This window comes from Anarhichas minor, unplaced genomic scaffold (genome assembly GCF_050575085.1).
Source record: "Anarhichas minor isolate MPS153535 unplaced genomic scaffold, ASM5057508v1 ptg000062l, whole genome shotgun sequence".
Classification (NCBI taxonomy): Eukaryota; Metazoa; Chordata; class Actinopteri; order Perciformes; family Anarhichadidae; genus Anarhichas; species Anarhichas minor.
This window is the reverse complement of record NW_027466508.1, coordinates 2,497,702-2,524,005: the sequence shown is the minus strand read 5'-3', so window position 1 is coordinate 2,524,005 and position 26,304 is coordinate 2,497,702. Positions and strand designations below refer to the sequence as shown.

The following is a 26,304-nucleotide window of genomic DNA, read 5'->3' as shown; positions in this document are numbered from 1 at the left end:
CTGTCAGAACTTTTTTAAGCATGGTGTGTTCACAGTGGAAAAGTGACAAAATATTAAGTATGACTACCAGTATTATTTTTAATTTAGTTCATACTATGTTAGTATACAGTTTAGATTTAGGACACAGTTGGAATCGGAAAACTTATTTCAGAAGGCTACACTAGATTCTTAACGGTTCAGATCTACCCAGAACAAGTGTTTAAAACAGTATTATGTCAAAACAGAAATGTGTTTCAGATTATGACTAGAATAATGTATAGTATCTGCAGTATAGCTTTTAGGAAGTGGTTTCTTCAACAGTACTGGAACTGATGATTTGTTTGCACAGCAAAGGATTATGAACAATAGTAGCTTAGCCAGCAAAGGTGCAGAGAATAGACATTGAAGGCCCATATGCCAGTGGTACAGCAGGCTAACAAAGGGAGAGAGTGGAAAGGCACAGTCAGCCACTATGAGAGGCCCACGGTCAGCAGTAAAACCAGAATTAGACAAGAGGGACCAATACCTGAAAGTTTCTGAAAAATAACAATAAATCGGAGTCCATGGTGTGTGTGTAGATGAAATTCTTTATTATCATATTGTGAATACTTCAGACTTCTTCATAGATGGTTGTCACTCACGTTCAACAGGACATTGGTATTGGACACATTATTTTTGTAAACATAGTTCAGGAAAGCCAGGGTGTATTTGTTCCCATTCATGTAACAAAGTAGCCCAGGGTCATACTGAAGAATAGTTTTTCTATATAGTTCATCTTAGCTATACATCAAACACCATTTTATTACAGTGGACAGTTACGCTTAAAATACTTTACATTCACGTTTTGTTATAAACAATTTGATGAATACAAGATTATACATGACAAAAGAATATATTTTTTATATTTTTATATTGTCTTATATATTCCACATAGTTGTTTCTTTGTAACTTTATTCCTTGCAGAAAGGGGTCTGTTATAATTTACGTTTAAATTTCAACTGAATTCCAATAAATAAACTAGAAGTGCACTTGGAGAGCACAGATCTCGGCCAAGGGCAATCTGCGTAAAAATTTAATGAGTTCATCCATGGCCCATGTTTCACCTTTTCCACTAGTTTCATGAAAATTGTGCCAGTAGTTTTCTGTAATCCTGCTGACAAATCAACAAACTCAACTGAAAACATAACCTCCTCAGCTAAGGTATAAAGAGAAACTGAATAAGGTAATCAAAAACATTCCTAAAGTAACATATTGGCACTTCTAAGGTGATGAAAACATCACAAGATATGTTTCAAATAAATATGTAAGACCAGTTATCATGCACTTAAGATAATGTGCAGTGGAGGAGGCATTTGACGGTGGTCACCCCTCCATGTACTGTGCACCAACGGCATACTGTGTGGTTGGCAACAAAATCCCAATACACATACAGACGCACTAACTCTCTTTCGGTCTCTTTGGAGTCTTATACTCCTCAGAAGCACTGAACAGACATACATTTGTAAAGTAAAAGCCACGCAACAACAATAATAAAAAAGTAAGTTACGCCATTTGTGTTTTTTTCACCTTCAGTAAGCAGCCAGGCACTGACCAGGTTCAGCCTCAGTCTTTCTTTAGGATTAAGGCATTGTTGGGAGTCTGGCCTTTCAAAGCATAAGAGGTGAATGAAGTCTGCCTCCGTTCTTTTAAAGCTTTGGAGTGACGCATGCATTATTCCCTTTTTTGTAACGGAATGTGACATGAACGCATTATATCAGACCTACATGTAATATAACCCTAGCTAAGGAGCTTGACCTTGACGCACTGTTGACCTCCAGCTGTTTGACTTAAGTATCAAAGGACTAAGTGAAATTGAGATTGCCATCAACAAACTGTGGCTTGATTTGGTGGGTTCCTGAGTCAACACAGTTTATTTAATTTCTTCCTGTACGGAGTGTAATAAACATGAGTGTCTCGCTTGATAAGGCACTGACAACAGAACGGCTAGAACAGAGACTTTCTTCCAATATTAATGTAATGATAAATAATAAGCTTAATAAAAAAGGTTAAAAATGAAAATATTTGGGTTCCCTGTATAATGGTACACAGTGTAATGGGATTGTTTTGGTGTTCATTTTAGTTTCTGTTCCTTCCAGGAGGTAATAGTCACACCTCAAACAAAATCACAACTACAGTTATGATTAATTCAAATAGTATATAAAAAAAACACTGCCCGTGGGCAAATAACAGTACGCACATTGTCCCCCATGAGGTGTCCCTCCCTTATGAGCTGAAGCTGTTGAATGATTCGGAGTTATGCCCGCTATTATTTTGAAACCAAAGTGCTTAAAGCTACTGTTAACAAAGGCCTTGGGAAGTAAATGGACAGGGAGAGACTGCTGATCGAGGTTGGAGTCTGTTGTTCTACTTGTCTGTTTTGACCACTGGTGGCACACTGCAGGAACTCCAAACACCAGATGCGAGAATGGATGAGGGAATTGTGGGTGATGTCATCAAATGGCCAACCAATGCTTGAGCTGTAAAACAAGAGTCTGTTTTGTAGCTTAATGTATTTTATTCTATTTTAACCACTTCAACTGGTTGCAATTATTTTATTTTACAGTAGTTATATCCTAATTTAAAAGGCCACTCTTTTGAAATGGTTAATTTTCTTGCATGTGCAATGCTCAGAGCACAAGTCGACTCACAAACAATTAAATGTGTTCAATTTCATATTTATTGTAGCCATTTAGCTAGTTCGAATTAACAAGTCAACAAAAAGCACAAAAAATTGTCCTTACTGTGAACTGCCGTATATTCCCCTCTGCCACCAAATGATGTTCATGTTCTGGAGTGATGCAATAGGCTATCCTCTGTAAAAGATAAAACGGCAAAAAAACAGTTACAACATTTCTCACAAAGCAAATGGCATATATATAAAATACACTTGCCCTTTAATCTTTATTATCTCTGCCAGAAGAATCCTGCAATGGTCACATTTGGGCCCCATGTGGCGGTGTAGCCTCCAGCCAACATAGGTCACCAAATTACTTTTCACATCTGCACATTCTAACGGAGCCAAAGCATTGTGGTTGCTATGAGGAGGAGACAGACGCAACTTCATAGGTATTCAAATGAGTTATAGGAAAGAATGTGTGTCTTCAGAAGAATCTTAAACCCTGAGTACCTACGGGAAATGCCATTGGGATGGGATAATTGTTACAGTAGAATGAAGCTGACACTGGTTGACCGCTGAGGGGATGGAAATAGCTCTCTGGTGCTTTGATGATTGCGATCCTTTCATCTTAAAGTGTTTTCACGGTGCCAGTGTCATCAAGTTGAGAGAAGACGGTTCTCTTAATTAAATCAAGATTGTTGTTTTGCTTGAAAGAACATACTAGATGTTCTTTTAACAATTTAGCTGTTTACCAGTACACTGTTTGAGATTGTATTTGTTACCATATTCTCTATTCTTCAGGCAGTAATTTAAGTTGGCGTATGACAATTTAATATTTACTAAACCATATCTATCTTACAATGTCTTTTTTTTCCTCCTGTGTAAAACACGTTTGAATAATAACACATTTAATTTATAGGCACCTTTCAAAACGCAACAAGCAACAGCCTTGATTATCGATTGACTACCAAACATGGATAACTGATTACAGGCGTTGCTGAAGCAGCCGTTATCGGAGCAATTAGCGACGTGTTCAGCGACGTTATCAGACCTACGGAGTTGCGGAGTGGAAGTTTGAAGTTACGATTTTCGGACACAAAACGGAGGACTTTTATTCTGCACACGTAAACTGCAAAGAAACAAAAGCATAAATGCTCTCCAGTACGACAGACTTCAGCCACCCGGCAGAGCTACGAGTGTGACGAACAATGAAACCAGGAGGAAATGGGTGAGAGACGTGTGATGACGACATTTATTGACCCGTAATCTAGTAAACTTTGTTTTGTAAGTGTTCATTTTGAAGTAAATGTGATGTGTAAGAGAGAGTTACAAGGCTGCAGGTCTTGCTCGATCTCTCCAAGTTTGGGGGGGGAAAAAACAACTTTCCACGAAATTTGTCTGAGTTTACAGAGGAAGATCTTTAGAGGAAGATCTTTAGTATCAAGCACTACCTTTCATTATTAAAGACTACTATAATATTCTGTCGTATTTTCTCTAACAAAGCAACCAATCTACTTCCTGTTTACCCTTTTGCCCAGTGTATGTGAATAGTCATGTGATATTCGTTTTCAGGCTTGCTAGTATGGACGGAAATCATTTCGCAGACGATGCTGAAACGCCTGTGTGGACGAAGATCGTTTTTGTTTTAAAACACCGGTTTTAAACGAAAATGTATTTGAGTGGATGTAGCCTGAAAGTACGGGAAGGTGTGTACAGAGATTCAAAGGAGCAGAATTGTGAAAGGCCTTAAAAGCGAGAAGCAGAATCTTAAAATTGATACGTATTTATTTATTTATTAACAGGGGAGCCAATGAAGTTGCTGAAGAACAGGGGTAAGTCATTTGATCTCTAGAGGTAGTTCTGGCAGGTGAATTCTGGACCAATTGAAGTTTATGAAGACGAGTAAGAATTGTCAATACATACACACATGCATACATACTGACCTGTTTGAATGTTCCTTGTACGCTGCAGAATTTATATATGGCATAGCAGGGGACAAACATCATGGAGGACATGGCCACACCCCAGCCAACTACGTTAGCCCAGTTAGGGAAGACGTAGTCATCATACTTCAGGCCTGACGATGTCACTGCACTGGCTATTACAACAAACTGTGATGAGAGAAGAGAGAGGGGAAGGGGAAACAGAGACACACAAGGAATGTTACATCCATTTGTATTAGCGCAACTTGTTTAAGTCACTTCATTAATATAATTGCAGTGCACATCCACGGATGCTAAAGGAAAAGGATTAAATCTAGGCCATCTAGCGTCGGAAAAGAAGTTCCCCTCAAAGAACTTGCCACAAGGCACACTGAGATTCAAACTGTCCTCCATGATCCCACCTTTCCTCTGGGTACAAACAAGGAGCACCACTGCTGCACCCTGTGGTGGTGGGTGAATGCTTTTTCCTGTGAGCCACCCAATTTATTACGTTACTTTAATTCACTTTAGCTATTGATTCTTATAGGGATATAATTCTGATTATATTATAAATATATGCATCACTGACATATTTACTGTTGCTAGAATGAGTGATACCTCCATACAGCCAGTAGGCTTTTGTGAATGACATTTAATGGAATATGTCAACCGTTAAACAATTTTTACTGTCTAGGATCAGACATAATCCCTGTTGAGGAAAACCAGCCAAATGCATATACTTCAATGTTTTTTTTTTTCATTCCTCTTACCAGCAGAAAAGCTGGGCTGACAAATTTCCAGCACAGCCTCCAGTAGAGTCCTGGCTTGAAGCCCATCATTCGCTCGATATCTTCGCTGAAACGGTCCACACCTGGAATGAGCATGAAAAGTTACGATTGTGAAATGAAATTGGACTACACAATATAAATGGAGTATTTGGGGGGGAAAGGGAAATGAATGTAATGCCAAAGTGCTGTAGAATTTCATACCATAAAACCATGAGACTCCAATGGCCTCGATCAACACAGCAAATAGAATAGAAGTCCCTGCGGCATACTTATCCAACAGGGTCAGCACATAGATCCCTCCCTACAGAGAGGAAGAGATTAGTTTGAGTGTGGTATATAAATCTTCACCTCTTGAAGAGAAGTGGACCCTTGTGTGCAGTCAAAAAGCAATGGTCTCTCGGACTTAATACTACTGTATGCTTGTTTGCCGTTTGAGGTAACTTAAGTGCACTTTGAAGAGTTGAGAGTAAACAAGCCTCACGCGGACGAAGAGCTGACTTTGTGGACATTAGAGATTTTATACAACAGATCTTTGATTTGTATCCAGAGTGGTACAATCTGTATTTGTGCCACATAACTAGCATGGGCAAGGCATCATTCACTCCACAATAATTCTATTGATTTGATAAAAGAAAGAAACCATGTGAATCACTAACCTTTCTATCTGTAATCAGTAAGCGTTTCCCCTTGGTGCTGATGCCATGTGAATGAAAAGAGACTATAGAGTAACATTTGCTTGATGTATTCTACTTTAATTCAATTCTAATCTGTCATCTGTGTGTCATACAATAGCATTTTTTGATCATTTCTTTGAAAGAGCCGTGATATTTTTCTGAAACGTTCCTGTGATGACAGTATATACTGAGACTTGAATACTTCCTTTCAGGCAGCAGCCACATGCAGTTCAACGCTCCCATTTACCATATTTTGACACTATGCCATCCCTACTTGATTATACCAAAAACAATATATGCTGTGTCCAAGAGAATTTTATAATAACTTATTTGTGCAAAATAATACAAAGCTTGATTTTGAGAGAAAACATGAAAACGTATATCAGCAGATATAAAAAGAAAGTACTTCATTCAAGTATTAGGTTTAAGTGTATGGCACTTTGAAACTTGATACTGACATTGGTAACGCAGAAGAGGGCAATCAGGAAGGTTCCAAAGGCTGTGGCGAAGGTAAAGACCTTCCTGTTTCTCTTGAGGAACTTAAAATCATCTGACAGGCCTGTGATGACTGCCTCCATGCCACCCATCTGGTGGACACAAACAGAGAGAGACACGAGACTCAGAGATGTCTACATTGCAATAAAGTACAGGCATAAACATTGAATAGAACACAATAAAATAAACATACCTAGTACATTACGGCATGTAATATTAACATGTTCTTAATTTGATCTACTTGATAAATGATTGAGAGGATAACTTAAGTATGTGGGGACATTTGCTGAGAGATAAGAGGGTATTAAACTGTCCTCTGTTTTAGTGCCAGAGTGACTCATTGGACAGATATTTGTTAAATTACTGCTGGCTTTTAAAATGTCAAAGAAAGAAGTTTTAGTTGCGGCAGAACATTTAGTCACTTTAACGCTGACCACACAAAAACATAGTTTACTACTTCTCCTATTACTTAAATTCTACAACATGCCCACACCATCAGTCAAGAGTCATATTGGTTTAACACACCACGGAGGGGCTGGACACCCAGCTCACTGAACAGATGGTAGTAGACATCCAAAACACCAATGCCATTGATATTAGCATATTGAATAACACTTATTACGTAATAGTCAGCCTGGATGGTCATTCAACGGTACTCATTTGTTAAGCATATTTTAATACTCTGTAATTATAAAGGTTGCTACCAGGGAAAGTACAAAAAAAACAACATATCACACTTGACATTTATTTAGTCCACTTCAGTTAGAAGACATGCTAAAGTGTTATTTACATGTCATAGTTAACTAATAGTTTCCTTGATATGTCCTTAAAATCAAATTTGTGCTTTGTTTCTCAGAGATGAACTTGCACAGTGAGTATGCAATGACTATTATGTTGCAATAAATGTCAGGTTTAATGGGCGACTCAGTGAAGAGAGTCTTCCAATATGATATGTGGATATCATTACTATCCTATATACTATAGGGGTTTTAATGTGCACTGTGTCTGCTCTGTACATGCACAGTAAGCTCCCTTCACTGTGTTTCTTAGCACAGGGAAAACCACGCCTTGGTTAATAAAGAACGTTTTTCAATTTCATCTTGTAAATTGCTGGATTTAAGTTTACATACTCCAACCTGTACAAAAAGGTACTGTATGAATGTATTTCATCACTAATATTTCACCACTTAAATTAAGTCTTATTGTTATATTATGCTTTTATAAATGTTCTACCTGCTAAGTTTTGAAACTGCAAAAAAAAAAAAAAAAAAGATTTTACTTCTCGTCATAAGAAAATGATTTGAGTTCTATGGAGTGGTTGTTTGGGACTCACCGCACTGTCAATGCCCAGAGTCAGCAACATGATGAAGAACACGATAGCCCAAAACGTTGAGCCAGGCAGTGTAGAAATTGCCTCGGGGTAGATGATGAACACCAATCCTGCCCCTGTCCATACACACAGAAACACAAACGTTATGGCTTTCATAAACACGATTTACAAAGTGCAAATGTTTGCAGGATCAAACGGTGTATAACTAAATTTCATATCAAGTGAGAAAAAAAAGATTCAAACTGGTAGTGATGGTGAGGTGTCTCAGACACCAGGACTTACCCTCTGTTGCCACATCTTCTATTTTTACCCCATGTTTGTGAGCCATGTATCCAAGCACAGAGAAGATGGCAAACCCTGAGAAGAAACTGGTGATGCAGTTCACAGTGCTTGTCAAGAGAGCATCCCTAGAGAAAGAAAACATAACCGCAAAAACATGTTCAAAAGAAAGCTGGGTTTCTTTATTGTACATCTTCAATTTCTCAAGTCTACAACTGTCCAACCTTGAAAGTCCACGTTACCAATCTTCTACATTTGTGTTTTCAGTCGTAGTTTGGATAAGGAGTCGCCAACTTTATTTTTCTAACTGTCTCTTGTTGGGAGACATTAAGACAGTATCCATTCATTTGTCCTGTTTTTGACCTGGAGCCACATGTTACCTTTCAAGTTTTCCATGGGTCTATCGTTGGCCAAACACTGTTTTAGAGGGAATATTCAGGTTAAAGTGAAGCATTTGTCCTTTGCTTCTGTTGGTGATTTGATCAGTAATTATTGTGCTGTTCTGTAGCCACTAACGTGCTGTTGTCTGCCAAAGATTTATTTTATTTCAATGATTTATCGTAACCTTTACTATGACTTATTTCAATTATTTTTAACTTTAGATAACAGATTTTAGTAAAAAATATTGAGCTCTATTACGAAAATACAGACGGGGCATATCGAGTCCGTCAGGCCACAAGACCCGTTTTGCCTTGGGTTGTCTTTTATTTTACAGGTAGGTGTGATGGACACACTGCGGCACACTCACTGCACTATACCTTATGCAGACTTCCTCCATCTGTCTGGGTAATCAAACAAAAGTCTGTTCAGTGCTTATTTTTGTAACAGCACCAGTTCTTCCTGGCTGCTGCCTTTCACCTAGTTCATATTTTCTCATTTGCTGCATAATGTGAATCCCACCTGCCGGCAGTCCACACCTACCTCTAAATAGGACATGAAAGGGGAGGATGGCGGGAGGCCCTGTTTGGGGTTGAAGAAGGTGGAGGAAATGAGAGGACGGGAGAGTAGGGGTCCATAATGCTTATAACTTCCAGTAAAGCACTGATTTAGTTTGGAAGCCTCTGTGATGACATATTTCACCCGCTGGGAGATAATGTTTTTGATAAGAACCTTTTAATTTTTTTGAGAGCTGTTCTGCAGCAGCAAGATGATGTCAGCATTTTCAGTTTGTGTAGTTTCAGCAAGATATGTTTTGTCTAGTGGGTGTTGTAAATTGACAAAACTGAAACTGCTGCTCTGCCAACAGCGTGTTCGTCAAACGGCACCACTGCACCCTATTAATGTGGAAAAAGATAAGGCAAGCTCACAACCTCATGCCTGCTTTTTCTGAAGAAGAGCAGCATATGACAAACCAACAACATACAGCCTTTGGCTATTATCTGACAACCATTCCTGGCCTGTACTTTATTTTTCCTGTTAACACCTGGCCATTGGGGTCAGCTGAACAGATTAGCATCACCTCTGCTGCTGCTTCGTGATCCAGTTACATGCTGGAAAAGGCTGGCTGCTTAAAAGACAGCAGGATGTTATGTTGCTGGGGGCTTGTTTTGGACTATCATAAAACACAAATAAAGTGCCAGCTCTTACCTGTAGCAGTTGTTGTCAAATTTGTTATAACTGGCAAAAGCAATGAGCACCCCAAATCCTGCTCCCAGGGAGTAGAATATCTGGGTGGCAGCGTCAATCCACACCTGCGGCAAAAATAAAAGAAAGCTTATGAATTCCTAAAAAATAGTTGAATGTAAATGCTAATGTATTTTTTTTAGGCCATTGTTTTCCATTAGTCTGACTTTAGCTGTGTGGATTTCATTGGAAAAAAACGTGGCTCTGGTTTGCAAAACATGCAAATTAAGTCTACACATAAGTGACATAAATGTTCGGCTAGTTGAAAATGACATCTTAAATACAAACACTCATATTAATATACATACATTAAGTGTGGGTAACACCAGCTGGAATCTCAGAGTTTGAGATTCTCCACCCAATTACAGTGACCCAGAAAGAAGGCTCTCTAAATCCACAGACTCAGTCGCAAGAGTTGCTTGTACATTCTGCCCTAAATAGACAGAGCTGAAAGTCCCACGGGTTAACATAAAACCGGAGGTCAACAGCTAAAACGAAAATGTGAAGGTCTGTTACATATTCTGTATATAAGAAGTAGTCGTGATGTCTCCCATTGGTTTGTGGACTGTTTTGAAGCCTTGAGTTCAGCATTTTGGCCATCACCATCGTAGTTTTGGGCCATTGCCATCTTGGCTTTTTGCAACCAGTGACACGAGAGAGTGGAGCTAATTTAAACTGAACAGGTATGATATTTTTAGGTGACACAAATGTTCTAATTAACTTTCATCAACTGAAAACACACTGAAATGGTTTAAGTTGTATGACGAAAACACAAACGACTTTGTCGTTTTTTTACTCTAAATGGGACCATCATTTACTAAATGAACATCATGCTGAATTGAAGAAGACTTGAAAGTTTACTGAGGTAATAAATCAAGTGAGAAGTAGGGTCATTTTCTCATAGACTTTTATACAATCAGACTTCTTTTTGCAACCAGTCAAGTCGCCCCCTGCTGGCTGTTAGAAAGAATGCAAATTTCGGACAATTCGGCATAGTCTTTACTTTTCTGAGCCGGAGGTTGCTGCCTGATGTGTCCCCCAAATTTCATACTGCAAGCAAGAATTGTTCCTTGTTTTTCATCAGTAGTCCCATGAAAACCCATTAAATTCAATCTTTGAGTGTTCTGTGTTTTATGTAGCAAAATGAGACTGCAATTTGCATTTCGCCGAGCAATCCTGTTGTACTATGACAATAAAATAACCTAACATAATCCTTTTTCAAGGATACAAGGTTACAAACACCCATGGATGGTTTGTGAGCAACAAGTGCTGTCTCTAACCTCCAGATTGTTGAGCCGCTTGAAGTCGACGTGGAGGTAGGCCCTGATGCCGTCCATGGATCCTGGTAGAGTTATGCCTCGGATCAGCAAAACAAAAAGGACTACATAGGGCATGGTAGCTGTGATGTACACCACCTGAATACACACACACACACACACACACAGATAAAAGGGGGACAAATATATTAAGTAGTCCCCCATTTCATTGAACAGAATGTGAATGGCAGTATATATTATAAAAAGTGAAAAAATCCTACCCTCCTCTTACTGTCTGACAAATAGTTAGAGGGTTATGTAGTATGTTGTAAGGCTATGTGCTACACTAATACAGTACCAACAGTTTATAAATGTTCAAATGCATTTTTTTTTTTTTAAATCAAAAGAAGTAGACAACGAGAAAGCGACAAGGTTTTTTCTTGTCGAGTGGTCTAGGCCTGTACCTTCCCCGAGGACTTGACACCTTTCCACAGGCTGAAGTAGAGGATGAAGACCACCACGAGGAGACACAAGGTCAGCTCCCAGCGAGGCAGGCCCAGGTCATTGATACCCGTACTCTGATGGAGATGCAGCACACCCCGTCTGCAGAAAGAGATATGGATATGATATCCAAAAGACATTCCTGTAATTCTGAAATACCGTCATTGGTGATAAATCAATAATTGCTTTGTATTAATAGATGACAAAATAGTGTCTCATGATTCACAGGACTATGATGAGCACTGATGAACATAACTATGTCAGCGATGCATTTTCAAGCACTACTCTGCACAAATAAGATATCATTGTTCTACGGTATGGCATGTTATTTCTTTTGGCTACATCTTAAAAGTTAGTTGTTTTTGTCAAACGGGCCCACACAGGTTCTTAGCAGCTGGAGGAGTCTTAACAAAACAGGCCACATAGGTGTCTGAGGTGTCTGAAGATGGGGGATGACGTATTGGACAGAGGCTGTAATCAGATTTATTACAGCACTCTACCTTAAACCAGCATTTCCAATCTGAGAATGCCACGTCACCCCAGGTCATCATTGGCCAAGGTATTCAGTTAAATGACTTACAACTAATTAATTCTATTTCAACACTAATGTAGATTAAATATATTTTTCCAAAAAATGTAAGTAAATATTATTCCTGAAAAATGTTGTCTTTTCCATCCCTATCTAAATATTGTTTCCAGCTGCAAGCTCAGTCTATGAATGTCTGCTCAGAGTAGTTGAAGGAAGCCCACAATTTAAGATTATAATAGTGGGGGAGGGGCCAGACTCATGTGATACATTCACAAACAGTTGTTGGGGCCACGTTGGTCAGAAGCTGCTTTTGCTTACCTTTCATCTGGTGACAGTATGGGCTCACTTGCATTACTTGTCTTCTCAAAATATTGTTCAGCCTACTGAAGGAGGACTATGATAGAAAATGGTCATAATACAGGATAAATGTTCAAAAGAGTAGGAACTTTGCTTATTCACCGAGATAAGACTGATATAAATCTTTCCGTTCAATACGGCCGAATTATACGGCGTACAAACTGCTTCTTTTCTGGCATATCCGTGCCTTAACTGTTGGCAGGCTTACTGTCTGCTTGAAGCTGCCGGGTGTGCTACCATATGACCAGCCATTATTGGTTGTGGTCAGTAGCTTATGGTTCCCTTTTCAGAGCTCAACCCAAACCTGGGGGGATCCGGAGGAGATGATTTTTTTCCAATTTACGGCAACTTTATGAACTATTTTCAAGCCATCTGAGATATTAAAATGCCTAAAATCTGTACATCATTTGGGGAAAACATGATAGTTGCCAAGGAAAAAATATATATATTTTTTTATCTTCATCATTCTGAAACCACAACACTACAAATGTTCAGGATGGCTAATTTTCACTCCTGCCACCTAAAAAGAAGCAAACATTGGCTGCTGCTAATATTTTTAAGTTGAACTACATAGGTAAGGGATTAATGTAAACAGCATTATTAATCTTAAAACCTATTTCTGTTATACTATGCTGGAGAAGAGTTCACAGAATGACTATTTAGTTGACCAATCTCCTAAACTTGTATCAAAATGCGATTTTATAATCTGGGCTGCTGTCCAGCCAGAGAGCCTGAGGGGAGATGAGACAAAGTTGAGATTGAGAACTTGAGAAAACAGGGAGGGTGCAGCTGCAGTTTGGAAAATGTGTTCTTCGGACTGTCTGAAGGTAATTTCTTCATCATAGTCGGTCATCTGCCAATTCCAACAGAGAACATGAAAAACAAGCTGCAGCATACACAGTGTTCCTTACAACCATGAACGACTTGTATTTTATTTGTATCTGTAAACTATTGAAAAGCACCTTTGTTCCCCTCACATTTTGTCCTGAAACTTTCCTGAAAAGAAGATTCAATTAAGTCGGCATGTGTAGTCATGGGTTGATAAACGGCAGAACTGGATTTTGTTTGAACGGCCCGAGACAAAAACACCCTCAGGAACACGCAAACTGAAGTATGTTCAGATGTACAATCCGAAGGGACCAAGGGATCTGTGAAACTCCTCTTCAGCATTTATTTATCTTTGGCTGATAATAAATCCAAAGCTATAAGGTCTTCGGGGACGCAGATAGCGGCGTGAAGACATCAGTTATTTGGGGAGGGAAATTTAGAGTCTATGCTCTGACCTAGAGGCCTCGTGTTGGTGTTCTGTTGTAATGCCTCAAGGCCTCCTTGTTCATCTGATATCATTGATAGTGCACTGCCAGTAAATGCTCGCTATAACATCAATCCAGCTCCCTTTGGCCCAGTTACTCTAAACAGATTGACTCTTATCGTCACTCAGCGAGCTGGTTATGCTGCTATCCTAACACTCAATGTTGCCATTAGTTGGTCTCTGTATACTTTAGGCTGCCACGCTGGCATGCAGCCCGGTCTTAATGTTGGTTACAGAATGAGAAATAGGGCATTCAAAAAGTATATAAATAAAAAGGACTACAGACTACCAACTCAGCGGCTCATCATTTCAATCTCATTTATTTAATTAACAACAAATGTATTCTACTTGTTGTTTTTAAAAGTAATTCTAACAAATGTGTCAAATTGCATGTGAGATTGAAGTGAAAGCAATCTTCCCAAGTGTCTATGTAATTAGATCTTTTTTTGTTTAAATGAGGGCCATCTATCAAGTCTAGTTATCCTTGACATGAAATCAGATGTGGTTGCTTAAGGCTCGATCCAAATAGAAAGGATAAGGGTGCATCCTAATGAGTTGTAATGAGTTGGTGTTGGCATTGTTGTCATTTTAACAATCATTTTTATTTATTTTTTCCTATTCCTGAAAACTTGACTGAGTATGCCTGCCAGCAGGGAGACTTTCACAACAATCCCAGTGTTTATCCATCTATATGCAATACTTTATTTTGCATTGCGGGACAATTGCACCCACTTAAAACCCAGTTAGTATGTACCATGGAATTGAGATTTGCAAGCTCAGTCTTCCTCAAAGACTGGGTCGAGACTCATCGACGGGTCACAGGAGATTTAATTACGGTAGCCAATTCAATTTAGAGAATTTCTTTCATAGTCTCTGTCTGCAGTACACGTTTGGGCCACATGCGAGTCTGAACATTTGTATTCTTCTGATACTTGCAGCCTACTTACAACATTGAATCTAATATGAAAGGCTAGTGAACATTCTGTTTGTTTTTACTGATGAGATAGAAAAAAACAAGAGCCTGTTAACTCTGTCTAAATGTTTGTCTGTTCTCATTTATGAAGTACATAAAACATGTACATGTCAGAAGGCAAAAGTGTAAATAGCTGAGCTGACACTTTTGAAGGCTGGATAGAAAGCTGGGTGTCATAGAGATGAGTGAGATGCGATCGTCGTTTAAATATGGGATATCTATCTGTCTACTTTGAAGATGTTAGGTTGCATGCATCAAAAGTTGCAGAAATGATTGTGTAAACAATGTAAACCCTGCTAACTTTTCTAATAATCATCTAGACAATTACTGCTTGGAGTGGACGTGAGTGACAAATTGATGATTTCGGAAAGGGGGAGGGGGGTTTCCAAAGCTGTTTGACCATCCGACAAGCACTTCTGAAGAAGCGATGAGACAGCATTGCTTAATTCTGTAGAGGTCATAGACATGATGCTGTGATTTGGAAATTACATTTCTGCAGGTTTCTTTGATCTCTGGAGGCTGCACAATGAAATTAATCACAGACAAATGCCCAGAACTCTTGTTTTCAGGTCAGTCTTTTTGGCAGAAGCCATGTTTTTGGCTGTCTTCACATAGCCCCTTCCACTCCACATCCTCCAAAACAAGCCAAGTCACATGATATCACACCAGCTTGTTCTGCAATGATTTTGACACTATTCAATTTTTAGTGCGTCATAAAGCAGCATGTTGTGAACATAAACTTGTATTGGATAACTTAGGGGAATCAACTGGAGGGTTAGTTGTTCCTCATATTTGTTGATGAAGTAGCATCTTTTTAAACATTAAATACTTTTAAATACTAGTGAGTACCTTAAGATTTTGTGATAAGGTAGTGGGGATACATTCTGGATTACCATTTAGCCGTTAGCTCATGTTCTAGTGGCCGGACCACACAAGAGTCACTTAGGAGGACAGCCTATGACTGAATATGATGATCGTGAGTTACAAAAAACTTGGGTTTGAACGATCATGTGTTTGGGTGTTTTCAGGTTTAAGATATGTACATCTTAAAGATATAAAACAAATAAAGAATAAAATATGCAAACATTTGTAGGATCCTGTGTTAACTAAATACAAGAAAAAATATAAAAACATTCATGTTTAATAATGCATGGTTGGGTTCATTCTTTCCTAAAACAAGGCCGCTATGATCAATATTATTTTTGGATGAAATGAAAACATCAATGTGAAAGGTGTCAATGTAGTGACAAATCCACAGAGAATTATTGGCCGACTCCCTTCAGCCTCCAGGTGGCCAAACAATTTATTAACACCAGTTAAATGATATCTGAGTCACCAAGTAGTCTCATCTTTCTCTAATGCAATTTTCCTGCACAATGCTATCATCTGTATTCTCAGTAAAATCACAAGTCGTTTGAAATGAACCTTGTGATCGTGCACAGTACGGATGTGTGTGATCATGAATTTCCCCACGGCGGGACTAATAAAGGATTATTTTATGAATAACCTACTGTACTGTAAATGTTGGGCAAACATCAGATAATATATGACCTTAGCAGCAGTGAGCCTAAACAGCTGTGGTGCAAACTAAGAACTGAAGTTTTCTATTTTAAATTAGTTTTGCTTTAGAATTTTAATGCTCATGACAGCTGAGAACAGTAGGCTCAAGATGATTTGTGGATGTATAAGCGTCTACGAGGTGAAGCAAGGGACTGTTTACTCAGTTGGCCTCGCACTCATGCTGTGCCTTGGCATTGCTCCTGCGGTCAAAGCTAGCTGGACGCAGGAGGATTTATTGTCCCCGACGGATCCTAAGCCCATGCAAGATCTGTTTTGAAGTATCCTATTGTTTGTCGATACACATCTACTTCTTTTTTTATTTATTTTTCCCCATGAGTGAAGTGTAATCGTCCACCTGGAGCATATAGTCTGCCTTCTGGTTTTATGCACCATGTCTGCTCTTTGAGCAATATCGGATCACTTTTTGGAAGGTATGCCGCAATTCACAAGTCTGGAGCTTTGACGCAAATGCTGACCTCTTCATGTTGAGTAAAAGTATTTACTTATTTTGAAACTATGCGGGAGGGTTCCTGGAGGTTCTTAAAAGATAATCCAGGGATCCTGATTAAATAAACCATACAAGACAGTTCTGCCCAGGAGAATGGGAGTGGATCTTTAACAAGCTCAATTATTTGCCGGGTTGCATGCTCGGTGTATTCTGTGCGTCACGCTTGGCACGTGTACCGTGTACTGTCCAAGTCACTTCACAGACTTCTTCTGGGGCTGCACAGTCGGTCATTATAGAAGCTGGGGAATAACTGTCTGTCTTTGAAGCATAAACAGATGGAGCTTTTTTCATGCTCTTCAAAGAGTGCATTTGAACTCTTTATGTATACTCGTTTTATAGTGCAAACATTGGTAACACTTGCTATGACGCCCATGTCTATACTGCATTACAATCTGCTTATAACACTGTATAATTATAGTTATAAGCACTCATTAATATTCATAATGCTTAATAGCAGTAATCATAAAACCTTATAAAGCACCTTATAATGACTTATAAGGTCAAGTATCATAATACTTGATAATGGCTGGTCACTCATTTGTTTTGTACAAGAACAAAAATTATAATTTGCTTTAAGTAAAGTGAAACAAATATCATTAAATCTATGCGCGATCAGTACAGTTATCAAGTATCACGATACGTGACCTTATAAGTCTATTTATTATACTTTATAATACGTTGTGGTTATTTAATTATGATTGGATAATGATATTTATGACTAACTATCACAATACAGTGCCATAAGCGGATTATATAATATATACTGCTATATAAGTATGTTTATAATGCATTATATAAATGAACATCATAGAAAGTGTTACCCAAACATTTATGGCTGGTTGATTTTAAGTTTAAGTGCCTGTCACTCCATGTGGATACCGGTGCGCTTGTTTCATGGAAATGTACATACTGTCCGAGTGTTATTCAGAAAGCACTCCCAATAAACATGAAAGCATCACTTCCATCTCAGCAAAACTGTGTCAGTATCAAGTGTCCAAATGAAACAACCTTCACGAATAGAGAATGAAAAACATGGAAAAAACAACCTGCACAAACTGTAGATCGCCTTATGAAGACAGTGGCTGTATTTACATGCAGGTCGAAGCTTTGAGCAACCGTGAACGTCCTGTTGTCAAAATAGTGATGTCTGTCCATTTAACAGAGATTAAGATACCTGCATTTTGACATTTACCAAATAGTTAATTGGGTCTGATGCTTGAATAGGTGTGATGTTAAAACTTGATTACCTATTACCATGTTTTTTTCTTAAGTTGCACAAAATGTAAATCATGCCACGGCCTACATAGGTCACAATCTGATAAATGAATTACTCTGAATTTCAGAAATCACTCACTCATAGTACTCTGCTGCTGGGGTGATCTTGTACTTGGCGTAAGATGTTCCATTGCCGATGATGGATCCGTTGAGGGCTTTAGGGTAGGTGCAGTTCTGACTGTTCCAAACATTGTCACATTTGAGCCACGGCAGCTCATTGGTCATGGAAGAGAACAGGTAGTAGAGGGACCAGGCAATGATGACGTTGTAGTAGAAGCCGACATACAGGGCTATGATGATCACACTGTAGCCCACACCTGAGGAACAGAGTTATTATTAGTAACAACTAAATGATGGTTTACGTTCACACTGTGCAGCCCAGTGCAAATTCACTTAATGCATGTTCTCTGTAGAGACGACCATATTTGATACATTTTCTGCTGTTAACAGGTTTCATAATGTGAACTGGTTCCAAATAATACTTATAGATACGTGCTGCATCACAATATTGATGAAAAGAATGTCCATCGAATGCCTCTATTTTGGTCTTCAGTTGTTTGTCTCATTACCCAGTCAATAGAAATATTGAAGAGCAAAGCTGACATCACACATCCTTGTGTCACACCTGTCTTCACTTGGAATTTTTGGGGACTGTTTCCAACCCTGCATGTTAAGTTGGTATAAACACTTTGTATCACAAGAACCATATCTTCAGGGACAATATACGCCAAAGGCTTTCACGATGAATGGAGTCAAACGTTTTTTTCAAAGTCAACAAAGTCAATATACAGTTCCCTCTGCCACTCTGTGCACTGCTCTATGATGTTACGTAACGTGAATATGTGATCATTGCAACCTCTACCCTTTCTGAAACCTGCCTGTTCTTTTTGGAGATGTTTGTCTACAGCATCTGTTATTCGTTAATGATGATCTTTGCCATGATCTTACTTGGTATTGACAGATGTCTAATTCCACACCAGTTGTTACAATTTCTTAGAGAACCTTTCTTTGGTACTTTGATGATTTGGCACCAATTCAGGTTTACGGAGAAGATCTCCTCAAAACTGACGAGTTCACATATTTGGGCAGCACTGTCAGACACGCACAGATAAAGACATCAAGAATCGTCTTAATAAGGCAAGGAACGCTTTCAAAGTACTGAATAACATATGGAGGTCACAGCAGTACACCATCAAGACCAAACTCAAATTGTATCAGAGCTGTGTTTTATCCACCCTATTGTACGGTTCTGAATGCTGGAGAATGACACAAGAATATCTCAACAGACTATCAACCTTCCACACCAAGAGTTTAAGGCGAATACTTTACATTTTCTGGCCAAACACTATTTTAAATGAAGAACTGTATGACAAATGCCAACAAGAATGCATGGAGACCATCCTAATGAAGAAGATGGAGATGGATAGGACATGTGTTGGGAAAAGACCCTGCTGATATTACAAGAACAGCCTTACATTGGACACCAGAAGGGAAAAGAAAAAGAGGCCGCAAAGAAGCACATGGAGAAGAACTGTGGAGAAAGAAATGCAGAGCCTAAACCACTCGTGGAGCACCATCCAGTGACTCACCCAGGACAGACGGGAGTGGAAGACTTTTGTTGCTGCCCTAAATGCCAGGAGGCATGTTACCGCTCCAGTAAAATTAGCCTAAGGCTAATCCAAGGCATAACCAAAGTAAATTGAAAGCTGTTCTTGAACCATTTGGAGTACATGCATGGTTTTGGTCTCTTTTGAAAGGTAACACTCTGAAGTCTTTTCCCCAACAGTTTTATTTAATGTGCTTCTCTATAACAACAGTACATGATAGAGCCCTTTTGATTTAAGATTGTTGGTTGTGTCTCTGATTAGTTTAATTGATTGACTTGTAATTACATTGACCCCAACTGTGTTCCTCAACAGGCCAAGGACAGTAGCCTGGTTTGCTTTGACTTCACTCATTTACAATTGGCATTTGAAGAAACATAAGACAGGGGTATAAGGTTGGAAGCCCAAGCGGAGAATGAAATACAGAAAGGTGAAACGGAGAAATAGTTCCAAGTGACACTTCTGAATAAGGGTTAAAGGACAAGAACGAAGGGATGAAATTAAAGGGCAAGAGATTGAAAAGAAGCAAAGAAGAGCATGACTGAGCTGTATGTAGCCCAGTTTAAGAGGTTAGAGAAAGGCTGAAGTAAAAAGACATGCCAGTTCTCGTGTGTACGTGTGTGTGTGTGTGTGTGTTAAAGCTCACCTTTAAAGATGGGGCAAATTTTCCAAACTGTAGCTGCCCCTTGCCTGTTGTACTGGCCCAAGGCAAGCTCCATGTAGAACAATGGCATCCCCGCAATGACCAAGAAAAGAATGTACGGGATCAAAAAGGCACCTGGAAAGAGAAATAATTACATATCATGCTTTACATATTCCTTGCTAGTGTTACGACCGGCTCGGGAGTCGCAACATATAGGAGGGACACAACACCAAGTTAGGTTAAAAACAACCACAGCTGCCAGTTTATTTACAGGACACAAGTAAACTGTAGTGTGCAAATCCCACTGCAGACCAGGGTCTGGTGCCAGGCAGATGAGAGAGAGCGAGGGCGGAGCAAGGAGGCGCTTATATAGGTAAACCACATCCTCATCCAGGTGCCCTCAATCACTCGTTGGGGAGCTGGACCTAGAAGTCAAAAGACACAGAATGCACACACACACACACCCAAGCACAAACATTCACAGCAGGACATGGAACCATACGTAACACTCCCTTCCTTAAGATGACAGCCATAAGGGTGTCATCCAAAACCATGCTCTTTTAACAGAAGAAACCCTCTTACGCATGAGGATACCAACCTCCCAGTAAAAGTGACATGAGTAGTACCACTCTCATCCTTAGGCAACACTGCTGCCATATACTTGGCCAAAGGAGGGTCAGCCTTCTGGGCTGCTATCAGCTGTTCCTTGCCAACCTTCAACTGTGTGTCAGGCCCAGCCGGCACAGTGACAGGACAGGTCAATTTAACTTCAGTAGACTCATTTCCAACAGCATTAGTGGACAGCTTAGAAGTTACAGAAGGATCAGGATCAGCCTCTAGACTGTCAACAGTTGGAGCCACTTCAGATAAATTCACTACATCTTCATACTTTCTTGACTGGGCACGAGTTACAATGCAAGCAGGAAGGACTTTAGGCAACCGAGATGACAGATCAGCACTCTGGTAATTGTCAACTACGGAGCCTGTTGGTCTATCCACTACAATGGGAGCAGGAAACACCTTCCCTCCAGCCAAATCATTACCCAAAATCAGGTCTACTCCCCCTAAAGGAAGCTGGGGACAAATCGCCACCACGACAGGGCCTGTAACCAACCCAGATTGCAAATACACAACATGCAATGTGGCTTTAAGCCACCTCATCCCACATCCTTGGACTGAAGCACTGCTACCAGTGGAGGTCTTCTCAGAAAGAGGCAAAACTCCTGCCAAAAACAAGGACTGAGAGGCTCCTGTATCCCTAAGGATGCGAATTGGGATGAGCTTCTCAGAATCAGAAATTGCTATTGAACCCTCCATACGGAATTGTGCAAAGGAGTCATGCTCAGTGCGTTTTTTATTGGTCTGACAAGGACCAACTGAAGTTTGAGCAATTTCAAGATGGTACTGCTCTGCAATAGACATGAGCTGGGCTTTGGTACATTGAGCTAGCTGCTCTATTGTAGGACCTTCACTGATCTCTTGAAAATCAGACTTCATTGTGAGATCACAAAAACAACTTTATGTGAAACAAATCTCTACAAGGTAGCACACCCAAAAATGGGCTCCCCCTAAGTAAGCCAAACCACCAACACAAAGCAACACTACCACACAGAAATAGTGCTACCAAACAGCACAGCTTACCTACACAAAATCAGAGTGTAATTGAAATGCACCAATCACTAGGCTGTCTATACAAGAGCAGCTACTTAACTATTTCAGGCCACACAGTATAGAAATAGTGTTAACAGTACTCTTACCCCTACGATACGATAATTCGAAACACTACTTTTCTACCTCCACTGAGAAGAAAGTAGGTTCCACAAAATGTAGTCCCTGCAAGAAGCATGCGACTACCTGAACACGAAGCTCACACAGATAATAGAAAAGCATGAGCACTGGCTTACTAAGCCAGCCAGACGAATCAGGGTTCAAAGAAGAACAAAACTACAGCCTAGCATTTAACCAAAACTAGTGTGCATAACAATATTTCTCCACTCTTACTACTCGCACAGCATGTGTGAAGAACAAAGGCCAGCAAATGCCACCACATACTATCCTGAGGAATGAACATTTCAAACTGACCTATTCTTGAACTTACCTGGTTTCCTCTCTACCTAAGAAACTAGTTCTATCTGGCTAAACCTCAACTAGTCTTCGTCGGCTTTCCCGGGCACGCCAGGGGCCACCCCAGGGTTACCGCACCAAAAACAATAAAGTGGTGCTGGTCTCTCCAACACCCGCAGGCTTTCTTAACCAGGCAAGCTCAAAAAGAGAAAATCTAAAAACTAACTTAAGTGGTGACATCAGCCTGAACCTACTAACTAAGTCTAGGAGTAAAAAATTACCTAAGGCTAACTGAGCTTCGGACGAGCCCCCATTATGTTACGACCGGCTCGGGAGTCGCAACATATAGGAGGGACACAACACCAAGTTAGGTTAAAAACAACCACAGCTGCCAGTTTATTTACAGGACACAAGTAAACTGTAGTGTGCAAATCCCACTGCAGACCAGGGTCTGGTGCCAGGCAGATGAGAGAGCGAGGGCGGAGCAAGGAGGTGCTTATAACCACATCCTCATCCAGGTGCCCTCAATCACTCGTTAGGGAGCTGCACCTAGAAGTCAAAAGACACAGAATACACACACATGCACACACACACACACCCAAGCACAAACATTCACAGCAGGACATAGCACTAGCGTGACTTATATTTTAGCTGTTAGCAAAAACAGGTTCAAAATGCTCAATGTGGACATAAGTGCTAGACAAAACAAAATACCAAAAGAAGAAAAAAAATGTGGGGGGGGGGGTTGATTAGGGGTCTTGACATTGTTGGAAAAAACAACACACCATAACATGCAAGCAGGAAGGCTCACAGCTATTTTCATGCTGGGCCTCAGTAGCAAGGAAATGACCTCCCATAATTGAATTGTTCTTGACATTGTCCATCACAAATGACACATTATCTACAGTAATGAATACATTTTGCTGAGGGCCAATATGATTGACAGGCCAGCGGTGGAGTTGACCCTTTGGGGCACTGAGCACAACATGTTGATTTTCGCCACGTGAATGGACACGCAGGCAAACAAGCCCTCTGTTGATGAGTGTTGGGGGAGGAACAACACTGTTTAAAACAATCCTTTGTTTATCAAAACACACACACTGTACTTTCTTTTCTCTCATACAGGGCAGCTTCAGCGGTGGAATCGGTTCCTCTTGTGTTCAGACATACTGAGTAAACCTGAGCTCAGAAACTTGTTTTTGAAAGTTCAATTAGACCAGGCAAATAAACCTGACAGTATATTTTAAACAAGATGAATCCTATATTTATATAATTTGCAAGTAGATGCTAAAACATCACTTCATGACTCATTTGACAATACAGGTTGATTTTAGAGCTACAGTGGCTTTACACGTGTACACTGGGCTGTCCCGATATCACATTTTCGCTACATGATTATCATGGCCAAAAGAATTCACGATAGCAATATTATCGCCAAATTGATCTTTGACTTTGTTTATTGTGCGTTTTGTCCCATTTTTGGCAAATGAATTACACTCAAAATACAAGTGGATAGAAGTGGAGGGAGAATCAAAAACCATAACTATATACAAAATAATTTAAGAGGCGCTGGATGATTTAGACAATATCATCTATGTGTATTATGAACATTGTATCAATATTTCATTTTTGAATATGACGGTTATCATCACTGTACATGTACATGTCTTTATGAAAGGGTACATTTTCTTTATTATGTAAGCTAAATTGGTTTCTCATGATCAATTAATGGATTTAAAGAACTGAAAGTGGCAAAATATTAAAGCCATTTTAAAATCCATGCATCTTTTATCTGTAACCGCTAAGTCACTGCGGGGCTGGAGCTGAGCTTACATTGGGCGATTTTAAAATAACAATGTAATTAGTTTATTAAGACAGAGTTTGTACCCTTTTAAGAAAAGAAAAAGTAAAACCAAACATTGAAGCTAAAGATCTCTAAAACCACCTGTTGGTGATTCAACTACTCTTCTTCCCACCCTCTCTGCTCACTACAGTGCACCTTCAGTTTTCAATAGTTTTAAGTGTGGTTATCTATCCAGACTTGCTGAGTAACCAAGAACCCGGACAGTCCGTGCAGTATCTTTATCCATGTGCATTTTCTTTTTAGAAAATTCGGTATTTCCTTCATCAGAGCTACATTAAATGCACTCTCCCGTTAATACACGTGGGACCATTAAACCGTTCATTAAGGATATTAAAGGAACTATTAGAACAACATCGCAAAAATGACTAATCGAATCTGTCTGTAGTATTTTCTTTGACAACACATTCGTATTGTTGACTTGGAAATAGAAATAGGCAGGCTTTGGTACCTGACCCATAAATGAAAGAACATCAATGAAGAACAAACTACTATCATTATAATTTACAGTGTAGCCTACTAGCCGACCCAGTCACGCCTGGTATTCTATATTATTATGTTACTATTAAGTCAACTCACCTCCTCCATTTTTGTAGCACAAGTAAGGGAATCTCCAAACATTGGCCAGGTCTACTGCGAAGCCAATAACCGACAGGAGAAAGTCCATTTTCTTTCCCCAAGTTTCTCGATCGTCCTCGATGCATCCGGGAGGACCTGCGGGGTGGCCAGGGGTGGGAATGATGGAGGAGCTGGTGTACTGGACGCCATTCTGGTCCTTCAACAGTATCAGTTCTACCTCCTTTTTCTCCACATTGCACTGTTTCAGCGGGGCCACCGACGAGAGCTTGTGTTCTGGCAGAACCTGGATATTCATTTTCTCTGCGGTGCTCGCGAAGCCCACGCTGACCCGGTGCTCTCACGGCCCCCTGCGGGTTCTGGCGGAGCTGATGGTCCGGGTCGGTGCTCCCGAGGACGGCAGTTCCAAGCGAGTGTTCTCCGCCGAAACTGCAGCTTCTACCCCCGCATACATGAGCTGGAGAGGAGGGAAGAAAAACAGAGTTTGGAGAGGTTTGGTGTTTGTGCGTAAAGTTTTCCGCACAGGTTAGGACAGGGTGGGATAGGTGACAGTATTCTTCATATAATAGCAAGACCTGACAATACTATCTGTACAGTATTAGGATAAAACATTCTATCTGTAGGCTGATGCCCAGCAACAGCAGGTGAAAGACCCTAAAGAGCGAATTCCTCTCCACGTAACGGCGCGCGCATGAGCCCATTGTGCGCTAAACAGTCAACCCAATCAAACAATCACCTAAAAACATCCCTCATGAGGATAACGAGAAAGATAAATGGTTATTTGAATATCTCCCCGTTACTAAAGCAGTTTAAAGGTGTGCGGCTCAAAGTTTTCCCTCCGTACTTTGTGCAGCTAGGTACGCATCTCCATGACCCGATGCTGCTGCTGTCCAGACGCATCTGAGGGAAGACTGCCCATTCTGAAGGACCTATAAGACTCGCCTTCTCCTGCAGGGACGATATAAAATGCGAGCTTTTAAATCGGTTTCCTCTCTCTCTTCCACGTGATATTTTATAATTGACCACTTTCTCTCCATTTTTGATGTGGACTTGGCATGATCGCTTTTTTCGTTTAAGTTCAAGTTCCCATAAACTTCTGACTTGTCAGAGCAACAATCAGTTGGGATGAGAACATAACAGTTCGATGACCTCTTACTTTTTAGATAAATCAAATATTCCGTTTATAAACCTTGGTTTGAACTTTATAAGCAATGGGTTTGTGTATTTATTCGATGGAGACTTTTTCCATGTCGAGAGCAGAATATAATGTCAGATCATGTCTTTGCTTTTCGGATTGGCACTTTAATTTAACATTGTTCAAGAGACATAAGACCATGATACCTTCAGCTTCACATTAGTCCTTTACATTTCACATGCAGAAAAACTTTTATAAATGTTTTAATTTGGACTTTCTCTGTTTTTTCTCTGTACTAAACAGATTGAATTACAGTTTTCTAAGAAGCCATGAAAGCATTGTGTTCCATGTGTAATTCAATTCTACAGCAGCTTTAGCCAGGGGCAATGCTTTTTATTAGATAT

At 39.9% G+C, this 26,304-nt stretch overlaps 1 protein-coding gene across 1 annotated transcript; it reads right to left on the bottom strand.

Moving 5' to 3' along the window:
- Positions 1-2,471: 2,471 nt before the first annotated feature.
- Positions 2,472-25,063, bottom strand: slc6a2 (solute carrier family 6 member 2). Its single transcript, XM_076078011.1, has 14 exons — positions 24,769-25,063; positions 20,268-20,399; positions 18,097-18,334; positions 11,467-11,605; positions 11,027-11,161; positions 9,711-9,814; positions 8,127-8,251; positions 7,848-7,960; positions 6,478-6,606; positions 5,547-5,646; positions 5,328-5,428; positions 4,579-4,746; positions 2,760-2,831; positions 2,472-2,495 (listed from the first exon to the last, which is right to left on the bottom strand). Exons 1-14 carry the CDS (start codon positions 25,061-25,063, stop codon positions 2,472-2,474), a joined length of 1,875 nt encoding a protein of 624 aa, XP_075934126.1.
- Between the last annotated feature and the right edge of the window lie 1,241 nt (positions 25,064-26,304).

Coding starts and splice junctions, on each gene's coding strand:
- slc6a2 (XM_076078011.1), bottom strand. CDS start 25,063: ATGAATATCCAGGTTCTGCCAGAACACAAGCTCTCGTCGGTGGCCCCG. Junction 11,162..11,466: donor GTGTCAAGTCCTCGGGGAAG/GTACAGGCCTAG, acceptor GTGTGTATTCAG/GTGGTGTACATCACAGCTAC. Junction 7,961..8,126: donor AGAAGATGTGGCAACAGAGG/GTAAGTCCTGGT, acceptor GTGTATGGACAG/GGGCAGGATTGGTGTTCATC.